This window comes from Dipodomys spectabilis, unplaced genomic scaffold, assembly GCF_019054845.1.
Source record: "Dipodomys spectabilis isolate Male_0828 unplaced genomic scaffold, ASM1905484v1 ptg000157l, whole genome shotgun sequence".
NCBI classification, from domain to species: Eukaryota; Metazoa; Chordata; class Mammalia; order Rodentia; family Heteromyidae; genus Dipodomys; species Dipodomys spectabilis.
Window position 1 is genome coordinate 8,557,994 of NW_024870834.1, and position 25,951 is coordinate 8,583,944.

General features: G+C 38.0%; 1 protein-coding gene across 1 annotated transcript in view; it reads right to left on the minus strand.

Annotated features, from left to right (window-relative positions):
- Positions 1 to 668: 668 nt before the first annotated feature.
- Positions 669 to 25,951, minus strand: part of Ttc8 (tetratricopeptide repeat domain 8) — a 43,496-nt gene continuing 18,213 nt past the window's right edge. Inside the window, exons 3-14 of the mRNA XM_042692559.1 lie at positions 25,535 to 25,598; positions 25,277 to 25,436; positions 24,668 to 24,757; positions 23,764 to 23,808; positions 16,606 to 16,691; positions 13,435 to 13,522; positions 10,951 to 11,061; positions 7,046 to 7,185; positions 5,406 to 5,580; positions 5,033 to 5,155; positions 2,079 to 2,162; positions 669 to 1,374 (exon numbers count right to left, since the gene is read on the minus strand). Coding sequence (XP_042548493.1) covers positions 1,258 to 1,374; positions 2,079 to 2,162; positions 5,033 to 5,155; positions 5,406 to 5,580; positions 7,046 to 7,185; positions 10,951 to 11,061; positions 13,435 to 13,522; positions 16,606 to 16,691; positions 23,764 to 23,808; positions 24,668 to 24,757; positions 25,277 to 25,436; positions 25,535 to 25,598 — 1,283 coding nt within the window. The 3' untranslated portion in view covers positions 669 to 1,257. The remainder of the gene's footprint in view (positions 1,375 to 2,078; positions 2,163 to 5,032; positions 5,156 to 5,405; positions 5,581 to 7,045; positions 7,186 to 10,950; positions 11,062 to 13,434; positions 13,523 to 16,605; positions 16,692 to 23,763; positions 23,809 to 24,667; positions 24,758 to 25,276; positions 25,437 to 25,534; positions 25,599 to 25,951) is intronic.

Here is a 25,951-nt window from a genome sequence, read left to right on the forward strand (position 1 = left end):
CTTGAGCCACAGCACCACATGAGCCACAGCACCACTTCTGGTTTATGTGGTACTGAGGAATCGAACCCTAGGGCCTCATGCATGCGAGGCAAGCACTCTACCACTGAGCCACCTTCCCAGCCCTAGTCTATAATTCTTTGACTCCAATTTTGTTGTTGTTTTTTCGGTCGGCTAAGTTATTTACATAAGTTATTTGACAAGCTATTTGCTTAAGTTATTTAATAAGTTATTAAGCTATTTACACAAACATAAGCAGAATGTAAGTGTCCACTTAATAGTTTCATTTTTTTTAAAAAGCAAAACAAGAAAATATGGCAAGATTTGAAGGTATGTGTTTGAGTGGCCCTGATATAACACATCCTTGTACGAATAATGAGAATTCCACAAAATGAAGTTGAGGGCAGTTTAGCACCTTACCAGGACTTTAAAATATGGTAGTGGGGTAGGGGATCCATGGGGTTAACCACAGGTGTGACCTCTGACCTGCAACTTTATTTTTCAACCTTGGTGTTTTCATTTTATGTTTCATAAGCAGTTTTTCAGGGGGAAAAATGATGGCACATCTTTAAAGTAAAATTAAAGAGTTGATTTATAAGATTACTAGATTAGAAAAACGTGTCATCTGAGATCAATGAATTAAAAACTCAAGAGAAATGATAAAATTATATTGTTTTACATACTGATTTATTTTAAAGCACTATATATAATCACAAAGTATCATAAAAATAGTTAAATACAATTTTTAAGTTTCAAATAAAGTCCATAGTTATAATAAATATATACACTAGTACCCATACAAGCAGTTTTGAAGGTAGATTTCAAACCCCTAAAGCTGCATGATGTCTTAAGAACTTTTAAAATGTACATTTGTAGAAATTTGAGGAAACTAATGAAAATGTTTGGTAAACATAAACAAACATCTCCTCTATAAGGTGAGAGAACATTTCACAATGTACTTAGACTTGTTTAAATCAGCTGAACATTGTGGTATACCTCTGTAATCCTGGCATGTGGAGGGCTGAGGCAGGAGGATCACAAGTTCAAAGCCAACCAGGTATATATAGCAAGAGACCCTGTCTCAAAAACAAACCAAAACAAAATCCCTAAACCCTGTATTTTATAACATCATCTTAGAAAGGTATTATAAAATCTAGCATTATACATTCTAGTCTTGAGTTTCTTATATGATACTTTCTCTAAGTCCTTTTCCACTTGTGTAATTTCCCTTTTTAAGAACATCTTGGATCTGAGGAATAATCAGAGCATAGCAAAATGCTGCCGTAATTGTTTAATTAAATGTTGTGTGTCCACATGATCAGGAAATGCTTCTTCTGACTTCTGAGCAGCAACATAGCTCCTCTGCAGATCCCCAATCTGTGAGAAATACCAGAATGAGATTAGAAGATGAGTATGGAAAGGATAAGAAAAAGATACTACGTCCATTTGTATAATGTTAAAAGAGCTTTAAAATTTTAAAGGTAAATTGCTCATTTATGCCTCTCATAACCTAGAATTCTATCACTAGATTATAATCTTGCCATAAATATTATATGAGACAAACAAAATCATCCATTATATAAGTAATTTATGCTCAATTCTAGTTATCTAGTTATGAATTCAAAAACCTGTGTTTTCTTTTCCTGTCACTGACAATATTATAAACACAAAATGACATTTGCATATCTAAATAGCTGATACTTTGTAGCTTAGGTAATTACTGGTAATGTACCACTAAGACATATTTTGATTAGGGTATTATCAGGAAATTTAAACAAAAAATAATGTATTTAAAATATAACTACATTCTTGAGAAGTTTTAAATGGCACTAACATAACAAAGTTGAGAAGATATCTGGTTTTTAAAGTTTACAAAAGTCTATTCAACTGTCCCTTGAAATGAAAATGTTTGTGTATATAAAAACCCATTTTTTTTGTTTTAAAAACCTATTTCTTTCAGACTGTAAAAAATCAGTCTTCTTCAGGAAGGTCAGACTTGTCTTATTTAGCTGGAATTTCTTAAGCCCAGAAGGAACAAGAAACAGATGTGGAGATAAATTTAAAAAGAAAGAGAATAATACCTTGTCAGATACTGTTGCAAAATTAAAGTGTGGTTCATACAAACAGGGTGCTAAGGAGGATGCAGTTTGTAACAGTGCGCTCGCCTATACCAAAAGGAAAAGGAAAAGTCAAAGGCTCATACACATACATCAGAGCTGTCATCAGAGCTGTCTGTGATTTCTCTTGGTAAACCAATTCTATCTAGGATAGGACCGTAATGTAATCCTGTGGTGAACACAGATGCTGTGCCTCCTGAAATACAGGGCTTTTATTAAAATACAATTAGCTACTGATAGCCTGCCAAAATGATGTTCATAATAAACACTCCAAAAGACAGAGAAAAAAGGAGCACTGAAAATTCTGAGTAGACTTATTATTCAAAAACCACTGTCTCATAAGTATAAATCTTGTCATAACATATAACTTAAAATATTATCTTAATGTAAAAAGAAGTCTCCTTAATCTAGTTCTTGTGAGTGGTAACTGAGTTAACAGGCTTTCATTATCTGTTCCCAAATGTAATAATAATACCAAAAAATATATAATACATTTTAAACCTCAAAGTCCTGTGCTGGATGACTATGAGAAAGTATTCATCACACAGATGAAACAGCAACAAGAGGGCTGGGAAGGTGGCTCAGTGGTAGAGCGCTTGCCTTGCATGCATGAGGCCCCAGGTTTGATTCCTCAGCACCACAGAAGCAGAAAAGGCTGGAAGTGGTGCTGTGGCTCAAGTAGTAGAGTGCTAGCCTTGAGCTGAAGAGTGGAGGGACAGCACCCAGGCCCAAAGTTCAAGCCCCACGACTGACCAAAAAAAGAAAAAAAAAAACAAAACAAGAAATGATAAACTTTCTAGCCGGGTGCCAGTGGCTCATGCCTGTAATCCTAGCTACTCAGTAAGCTGAGATCTGAGGATAGCGGTTCAAAGCTAGCCCAGGCAGGAGAGACTGTGAGACTCCTATCTCCAACAATGCACTAGAAAACCGGAAGTGGTGCTGTGGTTCAAGTGGTAGAGCGCTCGCCTTGAGCTGAAGAGTGCAGGGACAGCGCCCAAGCCCAGAGTTCAAGTCCCATGACCGACCCCCAAAAAAAACAAAAACCAAAAAACAAAGAAATAACAAGCTTTCTGATCTCTAAAGTATTCACAACACAAAATTCACATTCATTTTTGTGCCTTACATGGCCAAAGGATCCTACATTGAAGAAACCATAGAGCGGCATGAGATGCTCATAAATGATTGATTGTCAAGAATATTAATAACGTAACAAGGTATTAGACAACCTTCCAACTTGTAGCTAAATCCCCAATTTGTGTCTATAACCCTGAAGACCTTTTTTTTTCCTTAATAGAAAATAAGAGGATGTCAGCTCATATAGGAGGGTAGATATTTATTTTTAATGATCAAATGGGATTAGTATACAACCTTTCACCCCAACATTTCAGGTCGCCTGTGTCCTGAGGAAACCACAGTAAGCAGGACGCACAGACAACACCAACTTGGAGGCAGAGGCAGTCAAAAAAAGGCATAAGCACACAGCAGAGTTACTTAACCAAGCAAGTACCCATTACTGAACAGCTGATATGAAACACAAACCCACCTCAGTTACTTTGGGAGAATTTGAAATAAAGTTAGTGCCCTCCTTATTTTTGTTAAGAGGTTATCAATGTGCCTTGAAAACCAAGTGCATGTCCCAGCCTGCTGCTCAATGTGTCTGTGACCTTTGGTAAAGTTACTTACCACCCTCCTCTCCAATCTCCATTTCTTCATCCAAAGTGGCAGAGCTAATATTTCTCTTTAGCTGCCTTTCTGTATTATATTTAGCATTTCAAACTTCTTGCCGTGCAGATAATAATAGTACATTGAGGAGAAATGACCACGTGCTCAATACTTTGCTTCAACCATGCCAGAGCTTCAGGGGCATGATGTAATCCTCACAGTGACACCTTCAGGTAGGTATTATTTTTATTAGTCTATGTTACCGACCACCCACTTATTCCAGAAATGTTCACTGAGCACTTTCCACGTGCCAAGAGCAGTTCTGAGACAATACCTGGTCAAATAAGAACTGTGAAAGTATAGAGTGGAACACGAGCTATCTCCCAAGGGCGTTTCTTAGATGGATGCTCAAGACGGCTTTGCTGAAGAGGTAGTATTGAAGCTCTGAGTGACAAAGAGACACTTCTGATGATAAGATCTGAGAGAAGGACATTTCACAGGCCCTAAAGGAAGACTGAGTGCTGCGTATCTGCACCACAGCAAGGCAGCTAATGTGCGTGGAAGTTCAAGAGAAAGAGGAAGAAATGAAAGATGTGATCTGAGAGGGGGAGATGGTGCACAACCTCACAGGCAATGCTTGGAAGCCCAGGTTTTAGCCCAAATACAAAGAGAAAGCCCTGAAGGAGTCTAAGCAGAGTAGTAATAAAACAATCTTAATTTTTTTAATCCCTTAAGACTACTCTGAGAAGGATATATTTATAATACTTATTAACTTTATATTTATATTTATAACACTTACTAACTGGAGTCAGTGGGGAAAGGTGTGGACTAACAATCCACAAAAGAGAAGAGAACAAGGTTGTCACAGGACATGACACGGAGGACTGACAGGTCTGTTGATTATGATGTGGGTGTGAAGGCATTAGGAGTAGAGAGGAGGAAAGAAGGTTTTGAGGGCAGCTCCTAGGATTCTGGGAGGAGCAATTAGATGATGGAGGGTGACAGTGAAAATACTCACTTCTAAGCTAAGGAAGACCAGGAAGGCATAGATGGTCCCAATAAATCAAATGTTATATTCTGGATTCAGAAAAGTGCAATCCCTTACCCAATATCACATAGCTAGTGCATGGGCTTCTTCAAACCCAAGCCTGGAAGACTTCAGAGCTCATTTTAAAATCATAACATGCAATGACAGCCACATGTGACAGCTTATCTTTGAAGAGAGCAGACTGTTCACGGGGCCACTGTTCTCTGACCTGTTCAACATGGCCCTTCCGCATCTCCAGCACGGCCAAGTTGTTGTAGGCTGGAGCATGGTAGTTGTTGTTGACCAGAGCCAGCCCGAAGCACTGATGGGCTAAGTTCATATCTCCTATCCCCTAGAAAGAGAAGCAAACTTCTGTATACACAAATCGTGATATGCTTTCCTGATACACAGAGAAAATCAAGTACTGATCATACACTGTAAATTCTGTGTAAGTGGATTTACCTTGAGGACTGAAATGACCTACAATGACTGAGAAAACTCTAAACTGCCACTTAGATTTACAATACCTGAAAATTTCTTCAAAAGGAATTTAAGACTAACTTTTCTACAACATATTATTTGGAAAAACAACAACCACCTACCACAGCTACATGTCCCAAGTTGTACCAGACTTCAGCTGCCTCTTCTTCATTTTCAGCCAGAGAAAGGGCACGTTCAAATGAGGTCAGAGTCATATCATACTGCTGGGCATAGAAGCAGCACAGCCCCAGATTGTTAAAAAGCTGGCAATTATAAACACCCATCTGCAGGAGTCGCCTTGTTTAAAAAAAAAAAGTTGTACATAAATGCTGGTGTCAGATCAACTTTATACACATTAAGGTTTATTTTTATAAAGTTAAGAATGAACCTGTTTAAGAATTGTAGCACCTGCAGAGAGTATAAATACGAAGCGTTATATAGCAAACAAATAAATGTTTAAAGCAAACACAAAAGCTTATCTGTCCTAACTAGTCACAAGACAAGGTCAACATTTTCCCAAAAGCTTTGGGAAATAAGCAACAGTCACAGGAAAGTAAAGCCCACACATTTTAGTGTTATAAAACTTCAGGGTTTTTTTTTTATTGTTTGTTTGTTTGTTTTTGTCATTATGGGGCCTGAACTCTGGGCCTGGGTGCTGTCCCTCAGCTCTTCAGCTCAAAGCTAGCAATCTACCGCTTGAGCCACAGTGCCACTTCCAGCTTTTTCTGCTTATGTGGTGCTGAGGAAAAGAACCCAGGGCCTCATGCATGCGAGGCAAGTACTATACCACTGAGCCACGTTCCCAGCCCAAAACTTCTGTTCTTGTAGGCAGGTTCCTAAGACCTCATCTGATTTGAGGATTGTGTGTTCCATGTATTGTTCAGCTTTCAATGGAGTTGAATCCTGTTCTAGCTACCTGTATTTTGTGGTTAAGCTGCATCTACTGACCTCCAATAACCTTCCACGGAGGAAGAGATGATGACTAAAGGAAAGGTAGATCACTGGATTATCCACTCAGCTTTCAAACTATACAGCTAGAGCCCCATTTTGCTTGGAGGCATGATTAACTCCAAGGAACAAAAGAGAATCGAGTTCAGATATTCCAATGAAAATCCAGCCCAACTGCTATGGGTCAGCCACGATCCACTCTGGGGTGGAGAGAAGGGTCAGCTGTATGTATACAGCGGGTAATTATGCATTTTATGTTTCTAATATGCATTGGAAAGCATTCTGTCAGTCATCTCCTTGCATATGTCCTAAGGGCTGAATTGTAATTTAAAAATGAACTTTAGAGGTCAGATGTAGGATAAAATAAGCATGTGCTCAAAAGAGAACCAATGAATATAGTTTAGTTAGCCTTTAAGAAACAGAGTTGAAAAATAAGACGTGACAATTACTTCCAAAGCAGGCAATCCTGTTTTAAAGCCTCACAAAGATTCAGAACATGGGGCCGTCTGCTCTTTGCAAACTATTTCAATCTGAGTGTCTTTATGTTTATCAGTTTTCATGGAAGCAGTGAAGACAAGTAACTATTAAGCTTTTTATTAAGCATTGTTTGTGGATAAAATGAAAACTGAAGCATTCAGGAGTTCCAAATTCTCAGATGTCACTCTAATGTGCATAAAACTTATCAGGGCTAGAATTTTTAGATTCCTATACTCATGGCCTATATATTATTTTCCCACTTATATTTTAATTCCATCTCTATTCCTATTTCACCAATGGTTCTCAGCAAATCCAATAAATTGACTGTATAGCACACCTGTAAAACCGCAGAGCTATTTCTGGTTGGTCAGAATAGAAGTGGTGGCTTCCAATGTATGCAATGGCTTCCACGTGTGTGTTGTCTTGTTTCAACACTTTTTCATAGTATTCAGCTGCTGGTGAATAATAATTCATTTCCTATTCTCCATCAAGATGGAAGAACAATACTTTATTAATATCAGACAAGAAATGATTTCTCCTGATCAATTTAAGTTCATTCACTTAACAAATTATTTATTGACAACCTGCCATGTGCTAACTCTATTCTAGGCTCTATAGCAAAAAAGATGAAGTTATTGTTCTGAAGGAAGGTAAGGAGATAAACAAATGAATAAATACATGAGGTAATATCATATGGTCACGATGAGTGAATGGGAGGAGTATAGCAGGGAAAGAAGAGGGAGGGAAGGAGGAGGAGAAGGAAGAAGGGTATTGCTCCTGAAGGGGTGGTCCCTTGAAACAGGGACTAGTTCAAAGGAGATCTAAATGAAGTGAGGGAACATTTCTGAACATTTCTGGCAGAAGCTCATGCTGGGGATAGAAACTAACAAACACAGGAGTTAGGATTGGCAGGGGTGGGGGTGGAGGGTTGGAGGAATGGAGAGAGAGAGAGAGAAGCAGCTGAAAATTAGCTACTGTCATCTCTGCAGTGACTTCAATTGTATGGAGAGCCCCAATGGCCACTGCGTGGGCTAATATAAACATAAGATTTTACAGAAAAGCTTTCAGGGTATTTACATTCTTCTTTGGGGTGTGTGTGTGTGTGTGTGTGTGTGTGTGTGTGTGTGTGTGTGTGTGTGTGTAAAATCTCTTCATTTTTAGCAAATTCTAAGCAATGTTCACATTGAGGAAATTAAAAGCAATCCTATCAGCGCTCAGGGCCTCACACTTTCTGAGCAGGTACTCCACTATTTGAGTCACACCTTCCAGCTTACATCTGCATTTTCTCTGAAAACTTCATGTTTTCTGTTTTTATATTTACTCTTTTTAAGTTTTAAGTCTGGCAGTAATGGATTCTTTTAGTGTAAGAAACCATTGCTTGGAATTGCAGGTGTGACTTAGGTGGTAGAGTGTTAGCCAAAAAGCACTCAGGTACCGAGTTCAAGTTCCAATTTTGCACCCCCCATTCCCCCCAAAAAAAAGAAAGAAAGGAAGAAGAGAAATAACCAACCCTAAAGAAGAAAAGAAAGAAAAAGAAATCATTGCTCATCCGCTTTACTTTTAAACTATTACTTAATAATCATAAGCAATTTTTATCACACCATAAATTTTCATATGTTTGAACATATGTGGATTCTATTTTGGTCCTTAAACTTATTCCAGCATTAGAATCACTTCAATTATACTAGTCCTAGAATAGACTTTATTAATGTAGACTTAAAATAACATTTTCAAATATATAAATGTCACTTCAAGTGTGTAATAACTTGGCATCATTTTAAGTGACTTTTCCCCTCAGTGGTTATTTTTGAACTGATTCAAAAAAATATAAACTTAAGCTAGACACTGGTAGCTCATGTGTGTAATCCTCCTACTCAGGAACCTGAGATCAGAGGATCATGGTTCGAAGCCAGCCCAGGCAGAAAAGTCCGTGAGACTTTTATCTCCAATAAACTACTCAGAAAAATCTGGAAGTGGTCCTATGGCTCAAGTGGTAGAGCACTAGCCTTGAGTACAAAGAGGCTCAGGAACAGTGCCAGGCTCTGAGTTCAAGCCCCAGGACTGGCAAAAAAAAAAAAAAGACTTAAAAAAAAGATTCAAATTTGAATTCTGCAAAATAAAATCACAAATAACTTAAGGAAGTGATTATCACCCAGGTCTAAAACTGCACTATGCCTTGGAAGCATCTCCTGAGATTCTGGTGGAGGGAATGTAAAGAAAGCAGATGTGCCTATTCCATTTGTATTAAAAGCCATAAGCAATATATTTCTAAATCAATCAGTAAAATGAAGAAATGAAACAGTATTTGCAGATGAGCATTTTCTTTTCTTTTTTTTTTTTGGGGGGGGGGGGGTGGTCCAGTAGTGGGGCCTGAACTCTGGGCCTGGGCGCTGTCCCTCAGCTCTTCAGCTCAAGGCTAGCACTCTACCACTTGAGCCACAGCACCACTTCTGGCTTTTTTCTTTTTGCTTATGTGGTGCTGAGGAATCGAACCCAGGGCCTCATGCATGCAAGGCAAGCGCTCTACCACTGAGCCACCTTCCCAGCCCAGATGAGCATTTTCTTTACTAAAAATATGTCCAAGAGAATCTAAGACAATGTCTTTAAAAATGTAAAGAGTAGCTAATATCAAATCAACTTAGAAAAAGAAATGCATTTCTAGTCACCAAAAGAAATGAAACATAACATAGAAAAAAAGACTCCACTCATGATTACACATAGGAATACCTCCGTGCAGAAAATGAGTTAACAAAGCAGGCCTGTGATGATTGTTCTTAGTCCAGCATTTGAAAACTCAGATGGCTCCCTGCACTGATAGAAACTTTCCTGCATGATAAGGTATAGTTATGCCTAAGTGAGTTAAGCACAGGGTACTTATAAAGGACTGGCTCCTACAGTGCCCTTCGATACCTAGTATCTAATGAGCTTCCCTGGTAGACAACACTACTACAAGTTGTCACAACTTGTTGCTGGAAGAAATGTCCATTGTGACTCCATTGGGAAAAATACTCCTGGAAGCTTGCACCTGGCTTCTTCTGAACACTGCCTCATTAATCTTTTTTTTTTTTTTTCCTGGTCCTGAGGCTTGAACTCAGAGCTCAGGCACTGTTCCTGAGCCTCTTTGTACTCAGGGCTAGCACTCTATCACTTGAGCCAAAGTACTACTTCCAGCTTTTTCTGATTAGTTTACTGGAGGTAAGTCTTAGGGACTGTTCTGTCCAGATTGTGTTCAAAATGTGATCATCAGATCTCAGCCTCCCGAGTAGCTTGGATTACAGGAGTGAGCTACCAGTGCCTGGTTGCTTCATGACTTTTATCTGTTGCCATTTTTGTTTGTAGGTTTGCTTTGTACCTGTCCTGGGGCTTGAGCTCAAGCCCTGGCACTGTCCCTGAGCTTCTTTTGCTCATGGATAGCACTTTACCACTTGAGCCACAGCGTCACTTCTGCTTTTCCTGAGTAATTTATTGGAGATTAGTTTATTGGAGGAAATCACAAAATATTTAGTTAGGATAAAACAGAAGACCTAAAAAGAGTCATAGGCTTGAGGAAGTAAAGAAGGACAGCTCCGCTACCCAGCCTGTCCCTCAGGTATTCAAAGTGATTCCAATCGCTATAGCCACAGAGTTTTTAAATGGTTCAAGTTGGGTCAATCCTAGAGTATGGAATAACAAACAGCACATACTATCAAGTGTGGAAAAGAAAAAAGAAAGAAGACCTACTTGATCTAATTTCAGGAATTATTGTAAAGCTATAGTAATTAGGCAGCAAGTAAAATAACTCAATAAAACTTTTCATGAAAGTTGACAGCAGGAACTTAAAAATTTTTGAGAATACATAAAAAGCCAAAATAGTGACAACACTCCGGATGAAGGTAAACCCTAGAGATTGAGCTAGCAATAGACCAATGGAACAGAATAGAAAGCCTCAAAATCTATCTATCAGAAACCGAAAACTATGACATTTGATGTTACAGAACTAGGGAAAGAACTGATAAATGCTGGGATGATCCATATAGGAAAACTAGCTTAGATCTCTATCTTGTACAGTTGTCTGTACTCTCCTGCATATCTGGAATACTTCATACTCAAACCTTTGTTTGCCTAAATGCACACTGCAAAATCATTCTACTGCTGACTCATAACTTTATAAACTGTTCTCCATGCTAGGATCACAAGGAGCTATTCATATTTAAGTAGCATACAACCTCTATTTTTAAACTTGTAAAATAATATAAATCTCACCTCGTAGATCCTGGCAATTCCACAAAGCAGGGTTACTTCTCCTGGAAATTTCTCTAAGCCTTGTTTGAAAATATTTAAAGCAGTCACAGGTTGATCCAACCAGATATAAACCTAAAAGCAAGATGCATTTGAGTAGAATTATCATTTCTTAAAGTTTGTAATACAAATTCAGAATTGTTTGTAATGCAAGTTCAGAATTACTGATGAAGAGCGAATCATCACCTAGATATTACAGTAAAAAAAAAATTCAGTAATGAGCAGGGCATGGTGTTTCAAGCCTGTAATCCTAGCTACTTTGGAGGTAGAGATATTACTTCTTTGGGGCCTCACCTCTAGGGGTTTTACAGGGTCTTGGTCTTTCTTGGCAGACTCTGATAACCTTTCTTCCTGTTGTCTATGATCAGCATTACATAGCTGGGGTAACAGTGAGGCCCACACTGCAACCAAAAAGTCAGGCAAAAAGCCAGACTTCCTTTTATACCTTACCTCTTTTGAATCTTCTTTTGAATATTTTGGATGGGTGGACAACTTGGGTTTGAACTCAGAAGTTCATATTGTTAGGCAATTCTATCACTTGAGCCACTTTGCCAATTCTTTTTTTTTTTTTTTGTCAGTCATGGGGCTTGAACTCTGGGCTTGGGTGCTGTCCCTGCGCTCTTCAGCTCAAGGCAAGCGCTCTACCACTTGAGCCACAGTGTCACTTCCAGTTTACTGAGTGGTTTATTGGAGCTAAGAGTCTCAAGGACTTTCCTGCCTGGGCTGGCTTTGAACCTTGATCCTCAGATCTCACTTTCTTGAGTAGCTAGTATTACAGGCATGAGCCACTGGTGCCCAGCTGCCAATTCTTTTTAATTTTAGTTATTTTTCACATAGGGCTAGTCTTAGACTGAGATTCTTTTACCTGTAATTGCTATGTAGTTAAGATTATAGGTTTCTGCCAGTTTGTTGACTAGTTGGTTGAAATAGGGTGTGGTTAACTTGTTCCAAGCCAGACTCAAACTCAGTCTTCCGAATCTTCACCTCCCAAGCAGCTGGGATTACAGGCATGAGCTATTACTGCACCTAGCCTCTATACTACACTTTTTAACTTGGAAACCTCTTAAGATACAGCAAGATAAGGTCATAACCACCACTTCATCAGTTTTTCTTTCGAAGTAATCCTGGTAAAGATAGAGAACTAACTTTATTCCAATAGATGTTCCCCTTATCTGAAATGTTTTGGAACAGAAATATTTTGGAATATTTAAAGATATACAAAAAGATACTTCAGAGATGAAACCTACAACATATACAAAATTTATACATATTTCATTTATATTATATACACATATATGGTATTTTTAGTGCAAAACTGTTTTTGACGGTCACTTCACATAGGAGGGCAAGTGTGGAATTTTCCACTTGTGACATCATGCTGGCACTCAAAAGTTTCAGATTTGGGAACATTTCAGATTTCTAATTTTTTGATTAGGAATACTTGGCCTGTACTGATAATTCCAGGTGGCTCTGCGCTGCCTGTGGCTGTGGGTGGCACTGTGCAGCAATGAGTAGGCATTTCAAGACTTACATTTGAATGTTAGCTATTAATAGCTCAGTGACCCTGAAAACCCCACTTCTTGCAGTCTTATTTTCCTTAACAATACAAAAGAAATAAAACCTACTATGCAGGGGTACCTAGAGGGTAAACTTAAACCAGATATATAAATTAATCTGATACAATTCCTCAAACTGAGCAGGAGTCAACAAATCAGAAATAAGGTCTTTATTGTTACAGTAGAGTTGAGTGACTTAGGTGCTATAAAATCAGTCTCTGTTCTCAGAACTAGGTGTGGTGGCACATATGTATTAGTCCAGCTACCTAGAAAGATGGTGAATTCAGTGCCAGCTTGAGAAACATAGTGAGAAAGGAGAAGGGAAGAGAAGACAGAAGAGGAGGAAGAGGAAAAAGGGGAGGTGAAGGAGAGAAAGAAGAGGAAGGAGGAGAGAGAGACAGCAAGGAGAAAGAGAAAGGAAAGAAAGAAAAGGAAGATAATGGAGGAGGAGGAGGAGGAGGAGGAAAAGGAGGAGGAGGACGTAGTAGAGGAAAAAAGAAAGAAGGAAAAGAGGAAGAAGAGGAAAGTTGAAGAGGATAAAGAGGAGGAGGAGGACAAGGAAGGAGGATGAGAAAGGAGATTAAGAAGAAGAAAGAAGAAAACGAGAAGGAAAGAAGAGAAGGAAGGAAGAGAAAGTAGAGGAGAGAAAGAAGAGGAGAAAGAAGAGAAGGAAAAAGGAGGAGGCTTTCCTTTTTCATGGCTATTAGTTTCTCCTGAGGTGTTTACTTTCCGTATGCTATTTCTCCTCTGCTATAAAGAAAAATAAGTTAAACCTATGTATAATAAACAATTAATAAACTTGTTGCCAAATATTCTTGAAGAACTGGCAACTCTTTCCATGCAATGGCCAGAATTCTGACAGATTTCATTCAAGTTAAGAATATTTACTTACTTTTGCCAAATAGTGAAACGTATCTACCATTTCCTGCTGTTTCAGAGCTGATTTAAACTGCTCTTCTGCTTCACGGTACATTCTCAGCCTAAAAACAGCCATTAAGAAATTAGAGTGTCAATTTAAAAATACATACGACATCATTATTTCAAGCCCTGGGAGAAGAATAAATAAAGATAAATCACATCTTAGAGCAAGCATATACCAAAGAAGGTCATGTGCATACACACGTATCAACATGAATGTCAGTAGAATTTAGCAAAGCATTGCCTATCCCTCATACTGGCTATCTAATCCTCAAATGGTGTGGAAAGAGTCTGTCTGCAGCCTATTCACCGCAGGACTAATAGCTGCCAGTAAGCTAGGTCATATCAGTTCACCACTCAAAGAGCTTACGATCAGCTGGACATATGGCAAGTGACCTGAATAAACGCTTAACTGGGAGAACTGAAAGATGATGTTTCTTTGAAAACATCCTGAGCTGTGAGACAATAGCCTAGTTTTTAGTTATCAACCTTGACTATTTCGGTGTAGTAACTGCTATCCGAGTAGCAACACTATCTTATTATTCTAGAAACGCTTTGTTTTTATTAAGTATTTGATACTGGCTATTCTAGTCTGTGAATCTGAGACTTGCTTAAATATGACTGCCTGATGTCAGTGTCTACCTGTTCTGAGGAGGATGTCATTCCCACTAAATCAATCATGCAAGCACATACAGCTTACATTGTTTGTCCTTAGGAAATGTATTAGGCTTTCTTATAACTACTCATCCATAGCCAGCCAACAGCCACTTAGCTACAATGAATTATTTTGTGAAATCAAATCAGAGTGATATATAATATGCTGAGTGATTTTTCACTCAAAGACTTAAAAGAATAGGAAAACAAATTGATTTTTTAAAAAAATCCAAGGGCTGGGAAGGTGGCTCAGTGGTAGAGTGCTTGCCTTGCATGTATGAGGCCCTGGGTTTGATTCCTCAGCACCACATAAACAGAAAAAGCCGGAAGTGGCGCAATGGCTCAAGTGGTAGAGTGCTAGCCTTGAGCTGAAGAGCTGAGGGACAGCTACCAGGCCCAGAGTTCAGGCCCCAAGACCGACAAAAAAATAAATAAATAAAATTTAAAAAAAAAACAGGAGATAGAAGAGAGTTTGAGCTATTAAGCGATATAGAAGCCAAAAAAGGAAGAAAATATGGATTATATGAAATTTCTTTTCATATGACCATGAAACATCTTTTCATATGATCCATATTTTCAATATATATAGATGTATTCATAATGAAGTTAATGAATGAATTTATTGAAGTTTTCAGTAAAAAAACTTCTTTTAGCATGATTAGAAAGGAATTATCACATATTCTTTTTTTTTTTTTTTTTTTAATGAGCCAGTTCTAGGGCTTAACTAATTCAGGGCCTAAACGCTATACCTGAGATTCTTTTGCTCAGGGCTATTGATCTACCACTTGAACCACAGCTCCACTTCTGGCTTTTCAGTAATTAATTGGCGATAAGATTCTTGTAGACTTTTCTGCCCAGGCTGACTTCAAACCACAATCATCAGATCTCAGCCTCTTAAGTATCTAGCTCGGATTACAAGCATAAGTCACCAGCATCTGGCTTCACATAGATTCTTCCATAAGAAAATAAAATAGACTATATTCAAAGTAAGTCTAGGAATAATGAAAATGCCAATCAAGTTCATAAACTCAGGCAGTAAGAGGAGGCAAGAGGCCAAAGAGATAGTTCCTACAAGTGCCAACTTTCTCTCTGCAATCTAATTCAATAAAATCATCAAACAATAACTTACTATAGTGAAACCTATTTCACTATAGTAAGTGAAGGCAAAATTAAAGACTGAAAGTACTTATAAATAAAAAAGGGAAAAGAAAGTTTGCAGCTTTTACTGTATTGTGGCCCATGAGGGAAAATGTTTTGAGAGCTTAGAAGAGAGAATAAATCTAACTAAATCAAAAGTAAATAAAAAAGACACTCCTTTTGATACCATTATGTATGGATGGCAGAAGGAATCAGGGTTGTATTTTCCCTTAATTTTTAATGATTTTAAAGGTTCTACTTGGAAGCTCAAGATTTTAAGATTGTCTTTGGGAATTATATTCATGAGCTTAATGTTATGGTATTCTACAATGACCTGGCAGAAAGCACTCTCTCAATCTAGAAGTATGAAAAAACATTAAAACATTTTAGAGTTCTGTGTGTAATGCCTAAATGGAAAGCACTCAATTTTAATAGCAGAGCAGTAAGTATTCTTTTCAATCTATTCTTCATTTCCCACATTGTCTGAATGATCACTGAAGTTTATAAATATTGGAGGGTACTCAGACATTAAAGTCTATCTTGTTTTTAAATAACAAAAGACATATTTATCTTTATAAAAAATGGTTTATTTTTCCAAATGCTCCAAGTGTACTTCATCCTAAGCAACAAATTTCAGCACCAATTTATCAGTTGCTATATAAATATTCTAAAATTAATCATAACTTTTGATCTTAATTCATTGGCTTTGAAATATATTTAAAGACAAAGGGTACCTGAGACTATTCAGGCCATAGAAAAAAATATATAGGATTATGGAAATAACAGAACTAATATCAGTAAGTGGAGCTCAGTTTCTTGTTCTGCCACTTGTGAACTATGTAAATTTGGACATGTCACTTTACCTTTGTCAGGCTCAATTTTGCTCATTTGGGAAAATGACCAATAATAGCAACTACCTACCAAGTGCTATGTGACTGAAGGGAGAGGATGTATCAGCTAGTTAGTGCCAAACTGTAAAGTACATTATACCACTAAGATATCATGAAAACCTTAAAAGCCAAGAGGATGGAATAGAATAAACAGATCTGGGTTCTAGTCCAAGGCCTGATACTAAGTAGCTCCTTAGAAAGAAAATCACAGCCACTGCCAGTTCTCACCTTCCTCATCTGAAAAGGTACCCATTGGTCGGTCTCAAAGCCTTCCACTTCCTTAAGACTTATACTATCCTAAGGATATCAGTTCTTATTATTGCCTTGTGATTGGTTTTTTTTTTAAATGCTTTCATAAGTAAGTCAAAGTTCTCATGTCTTCACGTGGAAATCTGAAATATCAGATTGGATACTCTGAAATATATTGCCCTTTCCAAGCCTTTCACAAATAATCAAAATTTTACCTGAAATAACATTTTCCAATCTGCACCTTCCACCACCAGTCCTTGTACTGAGCATACTCTGTGGAAAGGGCCGCTAGATCCAATGCCTTTGAAAACAATTCATGTTGGATTAGGATTCTCTTTGCTAACAACAAACAGTCAGATAAATAATTAAATAAACCATATAATTAGCACCAATCAAAACATGCATTAGGAACCAGCCAGAAACTCAAGTTGCTCAGGTTTTCCAGAGGCCCTCACTGATTGTCCCTAATCAGTTCCAGACCAGAGGGCTAGCAGCAGATGAGTTACAAACACTGATTAAAGTGATGAATATGTACTATGGATCAGAGACAAGATTCAAAACTGATACTGAAAAAAAAAATCCCTCAGCTTTGACTCTCTTCCCATGATTGACCTATGTCTAATATTCAAAAAGTCTTCAGCCTCAGTGTTGATCAAACTTTTTGTATTGTTAAATACAAATGGGTCAAATGTCAGTCCCCATTTTAAGACAATGTAGAGTAATAGGTATGGATCAGTAAGCAGATAGAAAAGGAGTGTTCTGGGCTGGGAAAATGGCTCAGTGGTAGAGCGCTTGCCTTGCATGCCTGAGGCCCTGGGTTCGACTCCTCAGCACCACATAAGCAAAAAGAAAAAAGCCGGAAGTGGCGCTGTGGCTCAACTGGGAGAGCGCTAGCCTTGAGCTGAAGAGCTGAGGGACAGCCTCCAGGCCCAGAGCTCAGGCCTCATGACTGGAGCCCCCCAAAAACTAAACAAAAGACAAAGAGTGTTCTTAATACTAACTCTTTTGAAAATGAATACCAGAAAAGTCCCTTCAATCTCCTACCGCTAAATTAATTACTTCCCATGAGTTCCCTGTCTTCACTTACTCCAGGGGACATCTCAAATATGCAAACCACTTACAAAGGAAGTGTGTCACCATGCTGGACTTCTAATAGATTTGAAAAATCTACATCTCTACTTGAAAGCTATGGAAATCAACAAGCCACATGCTACTTCCATATGCTTATTTTTTCTCCCCAGCCCCTCCAGTCAGAAATAAAAATAAAAGCAAAGAAGAAAGAAGAAACTATAACTCCAATTAACATCATGTCTGAAAACACTAGGAAAATATCATTTCAATCTGTTGAATTCAGGTATGCATTGTAAACACCTGGACATGCTGATTTTAACTCAATCTTTATAAAGGCCTTTTTCTACAAACAGATCATATTTGCTGTCAGATTTAATGCAGACAGATCTTCTAGTTTTAGAAAAAAAAATCTATCATTCAAAGGAAATTTTTTTTTACATGTTCTACCTTTCTAGAGTTGGGTTTAGTGTTTAACACAGGCACTAACTTTATGTCCAGATCTGGTCCTCAGTGTTCCCTGAAGGGCCCTTGTGTTTATACGGCTCCAATTAAGAAAAAAAATATAAATTACTGATACAGAATAAAAACAGTAGAAAAAGTTTCTTTTTTTACCTTCTCTTTCAAAATCGGCATCAAAAAAATTGTATAAGGTTGTTTCATTTTGACATGTCTATATATATAACCAGGTAGCTCGATCACAGTGAACATCTTTGTCAATTTCTCTCTTCCCTCCTTCCCAAACCAATCTCAGCAACTTGCCTACAGAGTATTTTTTGTACATCTTTGCCCTCCTTCACCTTCTCTGTTCACCTGCATCTCAAACAGGACAGAAAGGCTTCCCCACAGTATCTCATCCTGCATATACTATGCTTTCATCAGCTTACAGTGTTGATGTTTATGTTTATCTTTTAGGTTTAGCATCCACATGAAAGAAAACATGTAACCTTTGCCCTTTGGAATCTGGCTTATTTAGCTTAATATGAATGGTCTCCAGATCCAGCCCTTTCCCAGCAAATGACACAATGTCACTATTCAAAGTTACTTTTTTTTTTTGGGGGGGGGGGGTGGTCCGGTTGTGGGACCTGAACTCTGGGCCTGGGCGCTGTCCCTCAGCTCTTCAGCTCAAGGCTAGCGCTCTACCACTTGAGCCACAGCGCCGCTTCCAGCTTTTTTCTTTTTGTTTATGTGGTGCTGAGGAATCAAACCCAGGGCCTCAGGCATGCAAGGCAAGCGCTCTACCACTGAGCCACCTTCCCAGCCCATCAAAGTTACGTATTTTTAAATAAGTTTTTTATTGTGAAAATACTTTACAGAGGGTTACAATTACATGAGCAAGGTAATGAGTACATTTCTTATCAAGCATTGGTGCCTCCTCCTTTGTTTTTCCCCTACCATCCCTTCCCTCCCATCTCCACAACTACATCCTCCTGCCCCCTCTCTCCCCACCACCTAAATTGTAAAGTTTGTTTTTCAACATAGCATCTGTACATCTCATTGTTGCAATGGGTCGACCTGTATCACTATTTAAACAATCTGTTTTTTCCCTTCCACTCTCCAAATTATACCAACATCAAATACAGTGAAAACAGGGATTATATCATTGGGGAGGGACATACAAAGCAACAAAAAAATGGTACCTTAGAAATATGTTAGAAACAATAGCAAGAAAGAAAAAACCACTTGTATCCTTATCTTGGGGTTCATTTCTCTTAACATCATGTTATCTGACCTTTTCTGCTTGTCTCAGATACATACTAGTTATTGCAAATAAGGGAAACCATAGGACCTATGTTTTTTTGGGCCTGGCTTACTTCACTTAATATACTTTTTTCCAACTCTCAAAGTTACATTTTAAGTAGTGAAAGAAAATCTGTATTTCTTTGAAGTCTTTTCTAACTTTGTTATTGATAGATTTACATCTAAGAATCTGAATAACTTAATAAAACCAATATTTCTATTAGTTTTTATTAATACCCATATTAATAAAAAGCCTAGAATGTAATCTTTTAAGCCATAGGTTCATAAAAGTCTAAATGTAGGAGAGATCTTGATAGAACTAGACTGTGACTATGTCTAACCACTAAAGTTATCAAAAAGTCATCTTTCCACTATTTTTATAGCTGTGACAACCTCAGGATGATGAAATTAAAGAGCATATGGAAACAAAGAATCCAGAATCATCAACCCACATGCACTTTAGTTTGTGGGTAAAGCCAAAAAGGGAGGGCAGGAAAAGTTATTAAAACTCAAAGACACTTTTCTTTTCTTTTTTTTTTTTTTTTGGGTCCCGTCGTGGGGCCTGAACTCTGGGCCTGGGCGCTGTCCCTCAGCTCTTCAGCTCAAGGCTAGCGCTCTACCACTTGAGCCACAGCATCACTTCCGGCTTTTTTCTTTTTGCTTATGTGGTGCTGAGGAATCGAACCCAGGGCCTCATGCATGCAAGGCAAGCACTCTACCACTGAGCCACCTTCCCAGCCCTCAAAGACACTTTTCTATAGATCATTTTTTCCCCTTAACATTTAAATACCACTTCACAGTAGTCTCTGTAATGGTCTACAATATTCTCCTTATTTCTAGACAAATATAAAATCACCAGCCTATGTCTCACTTGAATTTTGTCAATAATTCCCCTCAAGTTAGGAAAGAATAGCTCAAAGATGACAGAAAGTTTTCCATCACAAACCAATTTAACAGTTAAGTACCATATCACAGTATTTATTTATATTCATCTATAATATTCTTTATATTTGTGAAATATTTTTACTTGAATAATTTAGAGGCCATCCAAAGTACCTCTGATTTTTTTGTGTGCGCGCCTATTTGAGTCTTTTCATTGTTTCCTGGCTTTTAACTCATTGATTACTTTCACAGAGTCAGGATACACATATCCTGTTGACTATATAAAGCTCTGGCCTTCAAATCCTGCTAAAGCTCTTTAATTGCATTTTCCTACTATATTAGAAGAAACGTGTTTTCTGTTGTTTGTATGGTTTTGGAATTGTCCTATTCAGCAATTCCAGTTTCTGATGAACAATTAGCAATGCCTGTAGAGCTTTTAAAATCAGATCCACCAGACATGCCTGTAGTGATGTCAATTCAAGAAAAGTCTAGCATAGATCTACAAATCCATTATCTTAAAATTCCACAGATAATTCAAAAGTAGAACACAAGTCTGCATAACAGCCCTGGTACTGAGGCAAAAGCTCACGGGGTGGAAGTAGCCAGGAGTCCCATAGAGACGTTTTCAAACTTGCCATAAATTCTGCAGCTCCACCTGAGTTCTGAGTAAGATTTCATTTGAAGAAAAAGACTTTGTTTCAAATTTAAAAAATTAAGATCTGTGAATAGTATTGCCTTCATATAATATATAAAGGCTAAAACTAAGATTAGCTACTAGATTCTTTGGAACACAAATTCAGGAGTGCAAGAAATAAATATTTTTGTTGTGTTTTGTTTGGGAAGCGTATTGTCATTGTTTGGTGGTAGGGATTAACTCCTGGGCCAAACACACGCTGAGCACATACCCATACCACTGAACCCCACTAGAGACTCCTGTATTTTCTTCAGTGTGATTCCTAATTCTCAACAACACTGTGCAAATCCCAAGATGTAGACACTGACATGTTCAAGATGGATCTAGTAATAAAGACATCATCACTATAACATATAGAATGCATATGACCTGTATAGTTTTTGTGTTTTTTAAACTCATCTTCTACAACTCCCTCACTTTAGCCACTCTGGCTGCTGGCTATTCCTTAAATAGCACAGTGCAAGCATGCCTCTACTCAAGGTCTTTGTGGGAAAAGTTCCCCCTAGCTGAAATGCACACTTCCTGCATGTAATGACATGGCTCCTGTCCACCCTCGTTCAGGTCGTTGCTTAATGGTTTCTCTTCAGAGCAAACTGACCATCTCCCACTCCATATAAAATAGCCTCCCCCCAGGTCATTAACTATTCCCTCATCTGCTCTTTGGCTCCTATAGTATTATAGTTCCATGATGCTTTACACAGCTTTAGTGTGTTCTGTTTCTACTCCTTGCTCAACCACAGTATCATCTCCAACAAAAGAGAATGTGGGCTGCTTGCTTCCCTCAGCCATGTCAGAACTGGAACACTGGCTGCACACCACAGTGCCTCAAAAAACTAACGATGGGGCTAGGAAGGTGGCTCAGTGGTAGAGTGCTTGCCTCGCATGCATGAGGCCCTGGGTTCGATTCCTCAGCACCACATAAGCAGAAAAAAGCCGGAAGTGGCGCTGTGGCTCAAGTGGTAGACTGCTAGCCTTGAGCTGAAGAGCTGAGAGACAGCACCCAGGCCCAAAGTTCAGACCCTACTACCGGACCAAAAAAAAACAAACAAAAAAAAAAACTTACGATGAAAGAAATCTTCAATGAATTAGTGTTCAAAAAGAAGACTATAACGTAATGATTATCTAGTGATTAGAAGTATTCATTTGTGAAATGGAACTGCATTTGGATGTTTGTTTTTAGTGACAGAACCACTATCTAGTTTTACCATCACGAGGAAACTCTCTACTCAGCTTTCTGTTAAGTGAAAATGGCTGAAGTGCACACAGTTTCAGCTCCAGCCTTAGTTTCCTCTTTGCCCCAAGGTGACTACATCCAGCAACATTTCACCACAGCTCAGACCCATACTGTAGATCTGGTCCTGGCTCTCACCTGCTCTCACTCTAGTGTCTTGTCTCCCTCCCAGTTCACACAATTTTATCTCCACTTGGATAGCCGTGTAGGATTTCAAACTCAAAATGCCTTTAAGTAAATTATTCAGCTTCTTTACAATCTAACTGTATTCCCAATTATCCCATTTCTAGTCATAAAACCATTATCCTCATCCTCTCCTTCCCCTAAGGAAGCAGGTTTGTCTCTCTTCTTTGTTCCTAACATTATGTCTACCATTAAGTTCTGTTATTTTCATTAAACGGTTTCTCTGATGCTTCCAAATTGAAGAAAGGCCTATTTGTCTCTCATTCCCATACTCTACTTGTATTTTACTATTTCTTTTGCATTTATTTTCCTCTCCTTTGCAGAAATTACTACTTTATGGATCTTTACCAATACTGGCCTTTTGTAAGTTTCCCTTGTACATGCTAACAAGTTCAGTTTGATATTTTTTTATTATTTATTTATTTGGTCGGTTGTGGGGCTTGAACTCTGGGCCTGAGCATTGTCCTTCAGCTCTTCAGCTCAAGGCTAACTTGCTACCACTTGAACCACAGCGCCACTTCTGGTTTTCTGAATGGTTTATTAGAGATAAAGAGTCTCATAGGCTTTCCTACCTGAGCTGGCTTTGAACTGCGATCCTCAGATCTCAGCCTCTTGCATAGCTAGGATTACAGGCATGAGCCACCAGTGCCAGACCCTCTTGAGAGAGGATCTTGATAAGTAGCCCAAGCTCAACTCAAACTCATGAACTTCCAACTCTCATCTAAAAGAATAGTGGGATTAGAGGTATACACTACCACATCCAATACCAATTACTTCTTTTATTTTGGTCAAATTTATTTCCTCAGCTCAATTGCATAGTTCATAGCAATAGGATATAGTATCATTTTTTCACTTGTTCTTCTAGTGCACTGCATCATGGTTGACATAGAAAACACAACTGAGAAATTATTTTTATTTCCTAAATACTTAACATACGGATATAAAACTTTTTACTTGATTTAACAGGAAAATAAGGAAAAATACTATCAGATACTACAGAATTAACTTCATTTGGTTTGATAAAACTACTTCTTTATATTCTAGGAAATATAAAAATTGAAACAAATTTGAAGTGTCATGCATATAACCTCAAGATTCTTTGGTGATAGTTACTGAAGCGAAGTGATAAGTGATAAGTCCTTTATGTTATTCTTTCTACGTCTGTACATTTGAAATTCTCAATCATAAAATGTTAAACGTAGAAGAAAGGGAGCATACTATGAAGAAACCAGAAATGCACATATTAATGAATCTCTAACACACTGCAAGATTAAAAGAAAAATGGAGCAACAATGATATCAGTATCAAGAAAAAATGTTAACAAGCATATTACGCAGCATCTTCAGTTAGGTCTACATTGCCCTTTAACCAAGTCACATATTCTGTGAACTAGAACAGTTCTTATGGTTCTATTTGTATGCAAATATTCCTACTGATACAGTGGTTTTGGAAATATTAGTGATTCTCTATTATATACCACTTGTTCATAAGGTAGGAAACAGAGCATTTCAGAATCCAAATTCCCAATGTCATAAAAATTTCAATAAAAGAAAATAGCATGAAGTCACAACTTACAGTCTTAACATCATTTTCGTGATGAAAGATATATTCAAACAAAGCCTGTAAAGAAAAGTAATACTCAAAATACATTCAGTTTTATTTTTAATAAAAGTGCTCTATTGTCATAGCAAAAGTCAAAGCTTGCTTGATCTAAAAAAACCCCAAAAAACAAAAAAACACTGGACACTAACGTGCCTGGGATTTCTAGGTAAAGTATATACCAACATTTGGTGTAAATTACCCTTTAAAAAAATATATATATATCATTTACAATTGATTACTGAGTTTGTTTGATTTCTTTTTTTTTTTTTTTTGGTGCCTACCCTGGAGCTTGAACTCAGGGTCTGGATGCTATCCTTGAGCTTTTTTGCTGAGACACAGCTCCACTTTTGGCTTTTTGGTGGCTCATTAGAGATAAGAATCTCACAGACTTTTGTGCCTGGGCTGGCTTCAAACCAAGATCCGCAGATCTCAACCTCTTGAGTAGTTAGGATTATAGACGCGAGCCATTGGCACCCAACTTGATTCCTGTTTTACAGGCTATATACTAAAAACACAAAAAAATGAACCTCCCTTCAACTGCCTGCATTACATATACTACTTTATTAGAGACAAATGAAAAGCTTACTTCCTAAAGGCCAACGTTAGACTTGTCATCAAAGCAGTTTCCGTCAGTTTTTATGCTCTATAGTTATAGTGATTATGATTTAATTATGCTATTTTAGAAATGGGAAATCTGAAATGACATAGAATGTGTTTAGTAGAAATTCTGAAACTGAGAGAATTCTTTCATATTGCAGTAACTGGATAACTTCCATTTCAATCAAGGCACGGTCTTTTCTTCACAATTTTTTATATTATTTTCTACAAGGTCACTATCATCATATTTCTACCATTACTTCATAACTTGAAATCATACCTTTGCCAACTTAGGTTGCTGGGAGTATTTGGTTAAATTCAGTCTAGATAAATTTATAAATGGTCCATCAGGACAGGTAAGCATGGAAGCCTATAAAAGAGGGGGGAAAAAAGACAGAATAAGAAATCTGAAACTTCCTCTTAAAACATTAAATTGAATTTAATATGCATAAGATTACAAAGGCTGACTAGGTGTGCTGGCTCGTGCCAGTAATCTCAGCTACTTAGGAAGCAGAGATTAGGAAGACTACAGTCAGAGGCCACTTGTTAAGATCCCTAGCTCACCAATCAGCAAAATGAGTGTGATGGTTCACATCTTGTCACCCCACTTTCTCAGGAAATATAAGTAGGAGAACTGCAGTTCAGGACACCCCAGTAAATACTAAAGCAAAATGAGATATGGGTATCTCATTTGGTACAGTAACTGTATGATAAGCACAAGGTTTTCAATTCAAGCCCCAGAATTGTCCCCACAATAGTATAAAAACTAAATAAGCACAATGAATCATCTTTACTTTTTTTCCACGTAATTCTCTACCATAACAATAGTGGAAAATGAAGTAAAGTTGCCTGAATAATACAAAGCTATGGGAAAGCTGACAGAACTTACTGTACCCATCCTGACAAATCTTCCTGATGAGCTGGTGATAGGACGTGCTGTGTAGGCGGTTCTCGGTGTTCTAATGGCCTGTTCCATGGTCCCTGGCCTTCCACTCTGTGTTCCAGGCCTAAGGAAACCTGTAATGGGTCTGCCAGCTTGTGTGATCGGCCTGTGAAGTTGGCATAATACAAACAAGATCAGTTAATGAAAGACTTTATACAAGCTAGCCAATATTTAATGGCAGAAGTATAAAACAGAAGTACTTACCTTACAGCTTGACTAGGTCCTCCTGTCTGATTCGTTCCAGGGAGTTTCAAAGATGTTCCAGGGCCTGAGAGATGAGATGTAAATTCAACTTATCAGCAAGGAGCCTTTGGCTCACTCTTGTAATTCAAGCTACTCAGAAGGCTGAGATCTTTAGATCAAGATTCAAAGCCAACCCAAGCAAAGTCCATGTGACTCTATTCTCCAATTAACTAGCAAAAAAGCCAGAAGTGGAACTCTGGCTCAAGTGATATAGTGTTAGCCTGAGCAAAAAAGTTCTGGGATAGTGCCCGGGCCCGGAGGTCAAGGTCCAGGACTGGAACAACAACAACAACAAAAATTAACTTAAATATTACTTGTCAATTTGTAAAAACTATCAGTTAAGTCTAACTTTCTTAACTGTGCTGGTCTGGTGGTAAA